The sequence below is a fragment of the Bubalus bubalis genome, chromosome X (genome assembly GCF_019923935.1).
Source record: "Bubalus bubalis isolate 160015118507 breed Murrah chromosome X, NDDB_SH_1, whole genome shotgun sequence".
NCBI classification, from domain to species: domain Eukaryota; kingdom Metazoa; phylum Chordata; class Mammalia; order Artiodactyla; family Bovidae; genus Bubalus; species Bubalus bubalis.
This window is the reverse complement of record NC_059181.1, coordinates 137,239,444-137,253,000: the sequence shown is the minus strand read 5'-3', so window position 1 is coordinate 137,253,000 and position 13,557 is coordinate 137,239,444. Positions and strand designations below refer to the sequence as shown.

The 13,557-nt window shown below is 38.5% G+C and overlaps 1 protein-coding gene across 1 annotated transcript; it reads right to left on the bottom strand.

Moving 5' to 3' along the window:
- Window positions 1-460: 460 nt before the first annotated feature.
- Window positions 461-1,189, bottom strand: CCDC169 (coiled-coil domain containing 169). The gene has a single exon (XM_006065652.3). It carries the CDS (start codon window positions 1,100-1,102, stop codon window positions 461-463), a length of 642 nt encoding a protein of 213 aa, XP_006065714.1. The 5' UTR covers window positions 1,103-1,189.
- Between the last annotated feature and the right edge of the window lie 12,368 nt (window positions 1,190-13,557).

Sequence of the window (13,557 nt, the reverse complement as noted above, 5' to 3'; positions counted from 1 at the left end):
GCTTTACTTAAACCTTGGGTTTTAAAAAATGAGCATGATATAGCCTAAAATAGCACACAGTTTTGATGAACTCACATATTTAAGCTAACAGCCAACTATAAACCAATTATAATAACAATATTAGTATCAGAGTAGATAAAGGATGTATTATTAAAATCAAGTGTAAGATAACAGCATTCAGGTTTCCTAGGATATTTTATGAATCACAAACACTGCTACTACATATTTTAGGGTCACTAAAATTACTTTCTAAAATAATTTTTGTAACTAGACTAAATTACTAAGAAAATTTCTTTTAGGTAGACAAAAGAACACACTACTGGAAGAGGAGCTTAAAGAGGTTTAATAGCTCTTTCTCATCTACCTCATTTCCTGAAAAATGTGTTGAACAGTAACTTCACAGTTTGAATATTACAAATGAAAAAAGGGAAGACATAGAGAACTCCATCCAGTTCTGGAATCATGGATTGAGTTTTGGAAGATGATTTGATCTTGTAATCTTTTTTGCTGGGCCTCTCTTGGCATTTACCATCTTCTGATTAGCAGGATTAGATCTCCCTATTTTCACTGGATCCTCTTTCATTCTATGCAGATTCACTGGTTGTCCTTTAGAAGACTGGAGTGAGCCAGAGAGCTGAGACATTTTAGCTAGGTACATACGACATTCATCCTTCACCTTGTGGTAAGCCTTTGATTCTCGTTCCAGTCTAAGTGCACACTCTCTCACTTGACTTACAAGCCTCCTTTTTTCTTTTTCTAGCTGTTTAAGTAATGTACTTAATGATTCCACTGACATCCGTTCATAGACACGAATAGAAGATAGTCTAGCTGAAGGATTTCCACGGATTTTTTCCACTTTCTCTCTGAGACTAGCAATTTGCTTTTGTAGTTGATTATTCAGTTCAAGTTGTGCCTCATAACAGGCTTTCCATTCACTGCCTTCATAGTTAGAACTGAGTTTGTCTTCCAGTTTCACTATCTTTTGTCTTATTTCAAGTATTGAGATTTGCAGTAAGTCTTTCATATGGATTTCTTCCGATAACTCCCGTTTAAGGTAGTCAATGCTCATACCTTCGAATCTGTCACCTCCTCCGTCCCCCATAGTGTCAGCTCAAGAGCTCTCCCACACCGTTCCCTTCAGCAGAGCTTACAGCAGAAGACTTGAAGGGACACTTGGAAGTTGGGGAGGACAAAGTGTTGTCATGAGCTGTTGCTATGGTGAAATGATTCTTAGAATCCTAGGTTGAATTTCTTTCCCTCAGCACTTTGAATATGTCATAAGACTGCCTTCTTGTCTCCACTGTTTCTGATTAGAAATCAGCTGTTAATTTTATTGTGGTTTCTTTATATAAGGAATATAATTTTCTTCTCGCTGTTTTTGGGCTTCTCTCTTTGGCTTTGGCTTTCAGTAGTTTTTCTATGACCTCTCTAGCTGTAAATATCTTTGAGTTTGTGCTACTTGGAATTCATTGAGCTTCTTGAATGTGTAATCTTTGAAATCTGAGAAGTTTTCATCCAATGTTTCTTCAAATACTTTTTATGTTCCTTTTTTCTCCACTCCTCTTCTGGAACTTCCATTATGCATGAGTGGTGTGTTCGATGGTATCTCAGTGGCCTTTGAGGTTCTTCAATTTTCTTCATTCTTTTTACTTTCTGTTCGTTAGATTGCTGTTGTTGTTTAGTTACTAAGTTGTGTCCGACTCTTTTGCGAATCTTTTGTGACCCCATGGAGACACAGGTTTGATCCCTGGGTCAGGAAGATCCCCTGGAGGAGGACATGACAACCCACTCCACTATTGTTGCCTGGGAAATCCCATGGACAGAGGAGCATGGCAGGGTACCGTCCATGGGGTCCCAAAGAGTCGGACACGACTGAACAACTAAACAACAGTGACAGCAATTTGAAGTCTTTATGTACTAAATCTATCACCTAGGCCCTCTTAGAGACAATTTATATAAGCTACCTTTTTTTTTTTTTTTCCGTGTAAGGGCTGCTTCTTGTTTCATTGTTTTTTAATTTTAATTTTTTGTTTTTGTTTAGTGATGTGCTTGGACTAATTATGTAGTGTCTATTTCCCCTGTAGTGTGTGAGAACTGCAATCTGTGCTCAGTTGTTTTTTAAAAATTCTTGTTCTTATTTTTAATTTCTTCTTTTCCTTGTTCTCATTTTTAAGCCTAGATACCTAGAGTTAACCCTTGGATTACCATAGTTTAGTGGCCAGCCAACTATTGGTCCAAGATCTTGTTTAAACACTTTGAGCCAGTAAGATTGTATATTTGTCCGGTCAAGTTGATTGATCATGTTGTTCAATCTTCTATATGCTTAACTGTTTTTTATTTGCCTTTTATGCCAATTACTGGGGGAGATGTGTATGAATCTCCCAATCTGATTATGAATTTTTAAAATTTCTTCTTTTAGTTCTGTTACTTTTTATATATTTTCTGACTCTGTTATTTAGGGCACATATAAACTTAAGATTGCTATCATCTCCTATTGAATCAAATCTTCTGTCATTATGGAAAGTCCCTGTTTATAATGCCAGTTCCCTTAAACTCTATTCTGTCTGATATTCACATAGTTATCCTGATTTGTTGTTTGGATGATATTGTTTTGTTATTTGTTTATTTTTGACCATTTTGAATCATGTCATTTAAAATGTGTTTCTTACAAATAAAATGAAATGTGTTTCTTGCAAGCAGCGTGTGGCTGACTCTTTCATAAATTGAACTATATTTTTAATTGGAATATTAATCCAATTACTATAATTATTGACACATTAAAGTTTATATCTGCCATCCTTCTGTTTGTTTCCTGTGTGTCATATCTATTGTTTTCTTTTTTCCTTTTCTTATCTACTTTTGGATTTATTAAGTTTCTTTTAAATAAGCTTTTAATTTCGGAATAATTTTAGATTCACAGAAAAGTGGCAAAGTAATACAGAAAGTTTCCATACACCCTTCACTCAGTTTCCAATTCCTGTAATGCTATCATTTGTTGAAATTTTTAAAATAACATTGTTAACTAAACTTCAGATGTTGTTCTTATTTCACTAGTTTTTCCATTCATGTTCTTTATCTGCTTCAGGATCCTGTCATCGCTACCACATTGCATTTAGTTATCCTGTCTTCTTAATCTCCTCTAATTGGTGACAGTTTCTCAGTCTTTGTTTTTTCATAACCTTAACAATTTTGAGCAGAATTTGTCATATACTAAGTAAAATATCCTTCAGTTTGGGTTTCTTTGATGTTTTTCTCATGATTAGATTGGGATATTGGGCTTTGGGAAAGAATACCTCAGAGATGAAATGCCTTTCTAATCACATCATATCAAAGGGTACATGTTATCAACATGACTTATCATTGGTCACATTAACCTTGACTAAGGTGGCACCTGTCAGGTTACTCCACAGTAAAGTTACTATTTTTTCCCCTTCCCATGCTCTATTATTTTAAAGTGAGTCACTAAGTATGATGTGTTTTTTTATTATTTTGGTTTCCATCTTTTCAGAGAAGGCAATGGCACCCCACTCCAGTACTCTTGCCTGGAGAATCCCATGGGCAGAGGAGTCTGGTAGGCTGCAGTCCATGGGGTCGCTAGGAGTCGGACATGACTGAGCGACTTCACTTTCACTTTTCACTTTCATGCATTGGAGGAGGAAATGGCAACCCACTCCAGTGTTCTTGCCTGGAGAATCCCAGGGACGGGGGAGCCTAGTGGGCTGCCATCTATGGGGTTGCACAGAGTCAGACACGACTGATGCGACTTAGCAGCAGCAGCAGTAATACATTCTTTTTTTTTTTTTCTTTTTTAACTTTACAATATTGTATTGGTTTTGCCATATATCAACATGAATCTGCCACAGGATGGGGAACACGTGTATACATTCTTTTTCTTAGCCATTAAATATTTTTCTCCCAGTTTTATTGAGATATAATGGATACACAGCACTGTATAAGTTTAAAGTGTACAGCATAATGATTTGACATACATACATCATGTAATGATTATCACAATAAATTTATTGAACATCAATTATCTCATATAGATACAAAATTACAGAATTAGAAAAACACTTTTTTTTGTGTGTGATAAGAACTCTGAGGATTCACTGTTAACTAACTTTTGTACATACAGCAATGCTAATTATATTTACCATGTTGACATTACGTCCCTAATGCTTATTTATCTTACAGCTGACAGCTTGTACTTTTTGACTGCCTTTATCCAATTCCTTCTTTCCCCACCCCTTGCCTCTGGTAACCACAAATTTGACTTCTTTTTTCTATGAGTTTGTTTTTGAAGCATAATCGGCCTACTACACTATGTTACTGCCTGTTACACAACATAGTGATTCGCTATTTTGGTACATTTCAAAATGATCACCAAGATGAGTCTAGTTATTGATATGATATGTTACCATACAAGATATTAGTTATTGACTGTACTCCTCACACTGTACATGTCATACCATGACGTTTATTTTGCAGATGGAAGTTTGTACCTCTTAATTTCCATCACCTATCTTCTCCTCCCATCCCTCTCCCCTCTGGTAACAACTTGTTTGTTCTCTGTATCTATTACTGTTTCTGTTTTGGTATGTTTGTTTATGTATTTTGTTTTTTTTAATATTTGACAGATAAGTGAAATTATACAATATTTGTCTGTCTTTGTCTGACATTTCCCTTAGCATAATACTCTCTTGTTGTTGTTTAGTTGCTACATCGTGTACAACTCTTTTGCAACCCCATGGATTGTAGCCCACCAGGATCCTCTGTCCATGGGATTTCCCAGGCCAGAATACTGAAACGGGTTGCCATTTCCACCTCCAGGGGATCTTGCTGACACAGGGATTGAACCTGCGACTCTTGCATTGGCAGGCAGGTTCTTTACCACTGAGCCAGCAAGGAAGCCCATAATACCCTCTAGGTCCATCCATATTGTTGTAAATGGCAAGGTTTAATTCTTTTCTTGGCTGAGTAACACTCCATTGTGTGTATATATACACCCCACATCTTCTGTATCCATTCATCTATGAATGCACAATTAGGCTGCTTCTGTGTCTTGGCTGTTTTAAATAATGCCACAATAAACATAAGGTGCGTAGATCTTTCCTAATTAATGTTTTGTTTTCATCAGCTAAATACCCAGAAGTGGAATTACTGGATTGTATGATAGTTCTACTTTTAATTTTTTGAGGAATCTCCATACTATTTTCTATAATGGCTTCACCAATTTACATTTCCATCAACAGTGCAAAAGGGTTCCCTTTTCTCCATGACCTTGGCAACACTTGTTACTTGTTGTCTTTTTTGATAAGAGCCATTCTGACAGGTGTGAGGTGTAATTTCTTTGTGATTTTGATTAGCATTTCCCCAGTGATTAGTGACGACTTCCCAGGTGGCTCAGTGGTAAAGAATCTGCCTGCCAATGCAGGAGACACAGGTTCGATCCCTAGGTCAGGAAACTTCCCTGGAGAAGGAAATGGCAACCCATTCCAGTATTCTTGCCTCGGAAATCCCACGGACAGAGGAGCCTGGCGGGCTATAGTCCACGGGGTCGCAAAGAGTTGGACATGACTGAAGTGACTGAGCACCCATGCACACATGGTGACTGGTGATATTGAGTGTCTTTTCATGTGCTTGCTGGCCATCTGTATGTCTTCTTTGGAAAAATGTTTACTCAGATCCTCTACCTATTTTTCAATCAGGTTGTTTGTTTTTTTGATGTTGAGTTACATTAATTCTTTGTATGTTTTGGATATTAACCCCTTATCTGATGTATCGTTTGAAAATATCTTCTCCCATTCAGTAGGTGGCCTTTGCTGCTTGATAGTTTCCTTCACTCTGCAAAGACCTTTTAGTATGATGTAGTCCCATTTGTTTATTTTTGCTTTTGTTTCCCTTGCCTGAGGAAATATACACACACACACAAAATTACTAAGACTGATGTCAAAGAGCTTACTGCTTTTTTTCTTTTTTAGAAGTTTTATGGTTTCAGGTCTTACATTTAAGTCTTAAACTGTTTTGAATTTATTTTTTCATATGATGTGAGAAAGTGGTCCAGTTTGATTCTTTAGCACGTAGCTGTCCAGTTTTCCCAATACCAGTTACTGAAGAGGTTGTTTTTTTCCCTATTGTATATTCTTGCCTCCAGTATTGTAGATTAATTGCCCATGTAAGTGTGGGTTCATTTCTGGGCACTGTATTCTATTCCACTGATATTCGTGTCTGATTTGTACTAGTATCATACTGTTTTGATGACTGTAACTGTTGTATAGTTTGAAATCAGGGACCGTCATACCACTAGTTTTGTTATTCTTTCTTAAAGTTGTTTTGTCTATCCAGGGTAATTTTTGTTTCCATAAACATTTTAGAATTATTTGTTCTGCTTCTGTGAAAAATGTCATTGGTATTTGATAGGCATTACATTGAATCTGTAGGTTGCCTTGGGTAATATGACCATTTTGACAATATTAATTCTTCCAATCTATGAGCACAGTACATCTTTCCATTCATTTGAGTCCTCTTCAGTGTCTTTCATCAGTACCTTATACTTTTCCAAGTACAGTTCTTTTACCTCTTTAGGTAGGTAAGAGATATTGCAGATATCTTATTCTTTTTGATGTAACTGTAAATGGAATTGTTTTCTTAATTTCTCTGTCTGATTATTTGTTGTTAGTGTATAGAAATGTCTCAGATTTCTGTGCATTAATTTTGTATCTTGCAACTTTATTAAGTTCATCATGAATTCTAGTAGTTTATTGGTGGCATCTTTAGGATTTCTATGTATAGTATAATGTCATCTGAAGATAGTGACAGTTTTAGTTCTTCTTTCCCAATTTAGACTCCTTTTATTTCTTTTTCTTGTTTGCTATGGCTAGGCCTTCCAATATTATGTTGAATAAAAGTGATGAGAATGGACATCCTTGTCTTGTTCCTGATCTTAGAGGAAATGCTTTCAGCTTTTCACTGTTGAGTATAATGTTAGCTGTGGGTTGGTCATATATAGCCTTTATTATGCTGAGGTATGTTCTCTCTATACCTTCTTTGTTGACAGTTTTTTTTTTTTAAACTGATTATATTTTATTTTTTTCTGTGCTGGGTCTTTGTTGCTGCACAAGCTTTTCTCTAATTCTGGACAGCAGGGCCTACTCTCTAGCTGAAGTGTGCAAATTTCTCAGTGCAGTAGTTTCTCTTATTGTGGAGCAGGGCCTGTAGAGCACTCAGGCTTCAGTAGTTGCAGCACATGGGCTCAGTAGTTGTGGCTCCCGAGCTGTAGAGCACAGCTTCAACAGTTGTGGGACACAGCCTTAGTTGCTCACGGCGTGTAGGATTGTCCCAGATCAGGGATCGAACCTGTGTCTCCTGCACTGGCAGGTGGATTCTTTACCACTGAGCCACCAGGGAGCCCAAGAGAGCTGTTTATTTTTTATTTTTATTTTTTTTAATCATAAACTGATGCTTAATTTTGTTGAAAGCTTTTTCTATATCAAGATGATCATATGATTTTTTTCCTTCAATTTGTTAATATGGTGTATCACATTAATTGATTTATGGATATTAAACCATCCTTGCAGTCCTGGGATAAATTTCAGAATATTTGCATCTATGTTCATCAGTTATATTGGCTTGCAATTTTGTTTTTGTGACACCTTTGGTTTTGGTGTCACATATATATATGAAAAATTTAAATTACCGATTTCTTAAGTTCAAATGCATTTTAACTCCTGCATTTTTACTCCCTCCTCCTGCACCATTTAACATTTTTAATGTCATATCTTACATGTTTGTTGTTTTGTGTATTCCTTAATTATTTGCTGTAGATATAGATGATTTTATTACCTTTGTTTAATACCTTCCTAATACCTTTATACATGGTTGATTTTCTACCTTTAACTATATGGTTGCCTTTACCAATGAAATTTTTCCGTTCATAATTTTCATGTTTCTAGTGTGGTCTTTTCTTTTTCCTGTAGAAGTCCCTTTAACTTTTCTTATAAAGCTGGTTTGATGATTCTGAACTCTTACATTTGCTTCTCTGACAAATTTTTGATCTCTCCAGCAAGTCTGAATGAAAGCCTTGCCAAGTAGGGTATTCTTGGTTGTAGGCTTTTCCCCTCCATCACTTTAAATATATCATGCCACTCCCTTCTTGCCTGCAGAGTTTCTACTGAAAAGTCAGTCGATAGCCTTGTGAGAGTTCCCTTGTATATAATTTGTGCTTTTTCCTTGCTGTTTTTAATATTCCTTATCTTTAATTTTTTGCCATTTTAATTATACTGTAATTATACTATAGTCCTCTTTGGTTTGATCCTGTTTGGGACTCTCTATGCTTCCTGTATTGGGATGTCTCTTTTCTTTCCCAAGTTAAGGCAATTTTTAGTTTATTATGCCTTCAAATATGTTTTCTGCCCCTTTCTCTCTCTCTTCTCTTTTTGGGACCCTTATAATGCAAATATTAGTATGCTTGATGTTGTCCCAGAAGCCTCTTAAACTGCCCTCATTTCTTTTTATTCTTTATTCTTTTTTCTGTTCAGCATCCATGATTTCCACTACTCTGTCTTCCAGTTTAGTGATCCATACCTCTGTATCATCTAATCTACCATGGATTCCTCCTCCTAGTGTATATTTTATTTCAGTTATTGTATTCTTCATCTCTGTTTGTCTCTTCTTTATATTTTATAACACGTTGTCAAAATTTCTAACTTCTCATTCTGTTCATCCAATCTTTTCTTGAATTTTTTAACATCTTTACAATAATTGCTTGAAGTCTTTATTGGGTAGATTGCTTATTCCACCACTTAGTTCTTCTGGGGTTTTATCTTGTTCTTTCATTTGGAAAATATTCCCCTGTTGCCTCATTTTGCCTAAGTTGCTGTTTTTATTTCTGTGTATTTGGTAGGTTGTTTATGCTTCCAGACCTTGGATAAGTGACCTTTTGTAGAAGGTGTCCTATGTGTTCTAACAGCACAATCCTCTCTGTTCACCAGAGCTATATGCTCTAGGAATGCCTCTTATATGGGCTGCATGGGTCCTTCTGTTGGGCTGAGCTATACTATTATGCATGGCCTGGTAGATGTGTCTGCCCCCACTCTGGTTAGTTACTGCTGTGCCTGGTGCAAAGGCTTGCTAGCCTTGGGTGGGTGGCATCAGGTCATGAGGTGGCTTTCTGCAGGGGCCCAAGTGTCCTGGATCTAGTGTCAGCCCACTTGTGTGTGGGACCAGATTCCAGAGCAACTGTCTGAGAGGCCCAAGTTGTCCCAGAGCTGGTGTTCAGGCCTTCTGTGGTGGGGCTAGTTCCTGACATGGCAGGCTGCATGGTTGTGGTAGTCTTGAGGCTGATGGCTGACCCTTGGTGGGTGAGATCAGGTCTTAGGTTGAGTGTTGGCCTACTGGTGGGCAAAGTTGGTCCTGGGGTCTCTGGCTGCAAGGCCCAGGTGCCCTGGAGCTGGCATCAGTACACTGGTGGGCGAGACTGAAGCCAGTGTCCTAGGACTAGGGTTAGCTCACTGGAGGGTGGAGTTGGTCCCAGGGTTTCTGGCTGTAGGGTCCTAATGGTCCCAGAGTTGTTTGACCTGCTGGTGGGTGGGGCTAGGCCCAGGAGGTCCTGGAGCTGATGCCTGCCCACTAGTGGGTGAGGCTGGTCCCAAGGCTAGTGCTGGCCCAGTGGTAGGCTGAACTGGATCACAAGTTCTCTGGTTGCAGGGCCCTGGATGTCTTAGGGCTTAGGCCGGTGCACTGGTGTGCAGGGCTGTGTCTGGGTCCTCTGGTGGATGGGACCCTGTCCTGTGGCAGCTGTGGGTTCAGGAGGTCTTAAGCCAGCAGGCCTGCTGGTGGCTGTGGCTATGTCCCTGCTAAGCTAGTTGCTTGGCCTGAGTTGTCCTAGTACTGGGTGCTGACAGGCTGGTAACAAGCTGGAGCGAGGATCCCCAAATGGGTCTTGCCTGCACTGGAGTCCTTATGATAGAATGAGCTCCCCTAAATAGTTTCCATCAGTGTCTGTGTCCCCAGGGTGAGCCGCAGCTGCCCCCTGCCTTTTCAGAAGGTGCTCCAAGATCAGCAGGTAGGTCCCACTCAGGCTTCTTTCAAATTACTTCTGCCCTAAGTCCCGGAATCGATGAAATTTTGTCTGTGCCCTTTATGAATGAATAGGATCTCTACTTCCCACAGCCCTCTGGCTCTACTGAAATTAAACTCTGCTTTTCTTCAAAGCAAGATGTTCTGGGGATTGCCTTCTCAGTGTAGGACCCTTGGACTGGGGAGCCCGATGTGGGGCTCAGATCCTTCACTCCTTTAGGAGAACCTCTGCAATTCTTATTATCCTCTATGCTGCATCTCTGCCCCTCCTACCCATCTCATTGTGGTTTTTTTATAGCTTTAGTTTTAGAAGATCTTTTCTGTGAGTCTCCAGGTCTTTCTCATCAATAGTTGCTCTGTGAATAGTTGTCATTTTTGTGTGAGAGGAGGTGAACTTGGGGTTTTCCTACTCTGTCATCTTGGCCACTCTCCTAACAACACTTTCTTTTATTACTCTTTTAGTTGTTAACCTAGAAAAGTACAACATGCATTCTTGACTAAAGCCTACCTGCAATTAGTACTTTTACCACTGCTTAGTGTAAGCACCTTTCAACATTTTAAGTCACTTCATTTCCCTTTAAGTTGAGTTATTGTCATGTGCAGTTAATGTCATAAATTTTAATTCACTTAAATTCTCTTAAATTCACTTTAATTTTTTAAAAACCCAGACATTTTTTAATAAAAAAATTTGAAACAATCTCAAACCTACAGAACAGTTTCAACTACACTACAAAAACTTTTTTCCCTGAACCTTTTATGTGTAAGTCACTGACATGATTTCAAAATATTTCCATGTGTATTTCAAAGAAAGCAAAGACCATTCTCTTACAAAACTAAATATAACAATCAAATCAGAAAATTAGCATTGATACATCATTAATATCCAGTATTCAAATCCCATTCAAGTTGCTGATTTTGCCAATAATATCCTTTATAGCCAAAGAATACAATTCAGAACAAAACATTGCAGTTTTTGGTCATGTCTATTTAGTGTTCTTCAACCTGAAATGGTTCCTCTCTTTCCTTGACTTTCATGACCTTGACATTTGAGGATTATTATTTTGTAAATGTCCTGGTTATTTCATAAAATGTCCCACAACCTGGGTTTATCTCATATTTCCTCATGATCATATTAATTTATAATTTTTTTGGCAGGAATATCACTGAAGTGATGCTTTGATCTTTCATTACATTAAGGTGGTATCTTCTGGGCTATACACATCTATTTAGCCCCAGTTCCTAATCAAACTACTTATTCATTCATTCAGATCAATGTGGACTCACAATTTCTCACTTTATTCAGTGGGTTTTAATCTAATACTATCATTATTTACTGTAATTTTTAAATTTAGCCAGTGGGAGCCCTTTTAGGGAACTTCTGTGTCCTACTGATGTTTCCCCATTTTTCTTTGAGCAATTCTTTACTTTTAGGGACAAAAACACATTTCGAGCTGCTTATTCTCAGTCCATAGTTTACACCGGGCTTCACTCTTGATGTTGTAAACAAGGGATTTATTTTTTGCTCTGGCAAGCCCTCAAGGTAGGGATGGATCATCTTAATTAGATTAGAGATTGAGACTGACCTTCAGTCTTTATTAGGGTTGATCTGTTTCCCATTCCCTTTTACCCCTGCTAACTGCCAAGTCTCTTCAGTCGTGTCCGACTCTGTGCCACCCCATAGACGGCAGCCCACCAGGCTCCCCCGTCCCTGGGATTCTCCAGGCAAGAACACTGGAGTGGGTTGCCATTTCCTTCTCCAATGCATGAAAGTGAAAAGTGAAAGTGAAGTCGCTCAGTGTGTCTGACCCTCAGCGACCCCATGGACTGCAGCCCACCAGGCTCCTCCGTCTATGGGATTTTCCAGGCAAGAGTACTGGAGTGGGGTGCCATTGCCTTCTCCGCTTTTACCCCTAGGTAATGGCTATTTGGGGGAATCAGCTGAAATTCTGTGGTGTTTATCAGGGCTCCTCCTCCTTCATGGGCACTCAACTCCAGTCTTAGCCCTCCCCTCTCCACTCCCCTCTTTTACCCCTCTCTTGTCCACGATGTCTCTGAAATCTCTGCTCGGTTTCTCAGACTCCCAACCACTATTTTCTGCAGTGTTTTCTGCTTGGCTTATTAGCTTCTCAGTTAACAGCTTTCAGACTGGCAAATGTCCTAAAAGCAAAAATGCAGCCAGATGTCTGGCTCATTTCTCTCTATCTAGATTCTCCAGAATCTTGCACTCTCAATTCCTTGCTGCCTTGCTGGCCCTTCGAAATGTCCAAAAAATGTTTTTTCATGTGTTGATCAGCTTTTGTAGTTGTTCTCAGTGAGATAGTTAGTCTGAAGCAAGTTGTTTCACCACTGACAGAAGCAGAAATTGCATTAAACTTATAAAAGATCACTCTGGCTATTGTTAAGGGGGGCAAGAATGGAAATAAGGACACTAGTTAGGAGGCTTGATAAGATGATGGCTTGGACACGTGTGAAAATAGAGGTGTAAGAGAATGGACGTAGATTGAGAGATAAGAGTGAAAAGAAGTAGACGGAACTATGGGAGACTAATGTCTTTATCTTGCAAAGTGCAGGGAGGGAGGGAAATACCTCTGGTTTGGTCAAATAAGAAATACATGTTTAGCATATTATTTAAAGTAAAAAAGATAATCATTAGAGGAAATAATAATAATGTGAAAATTATATTGCAAAGATGGATGGGAAGTGGGAGTGGTGGAAGTGAACTTAATCTTCATCTTTCATTGCATTATGTAATAGGTAATGTCAAAGAAGAAATATAGAGAAGGGGACAAATGTGAAGAATTTTTAGGAGATAAGATTTGCAGGGCTTGGTGCTTGATTTAATTTAGTGAATAAGGGAGGAGGGGAGGCAAAGGTGATCTGTAGATTTCTTGTCTTGAGTGATTGGATGCATGTGGCATTACAACTGAGGTAAGGAAAATGGAGGAGTATCTAGTTCCAGAGAAAATGATAAACTCAGTTTTAGTTGTATGTGGTGCATTGTGGTTGAGAATGTATAGTTAGGTACACACACACACACACACACACACACACATGTGGTCGAAGTTCCTTACCACAGTAAAGTTAAAAAGAGAATTAACTGTAAAACTATAGCAAAAAAAAAAATCTGACCACTTGGAAATTTAAAATGACTTGTCTAAGAACACTTGGATTAAAGTGGAAATGAGACAAATTGCAAAATGTTTATAAATACATGATATTTAAAGCAAACAAAGAAAAGAACCCATGCTACTATTAAAGATAAATATCTTTGCTTTGTAGACTGCTTTATATCTCTGCTATAGACTGAATGTTTGTGTCCCCCACAAATGCATATGTTGGAACCTAACCCCCAAGGTGATGATATTAGGAGATGGGGTCTTTGGGAGGTGCTTAAGTCATTGGGTGGGTGCCGTCATGAATAAGATTAGTGCCCTAGAGAATTCCTTGGCGGTCCACTGGTTAGGACTGCTGTCACTGCTG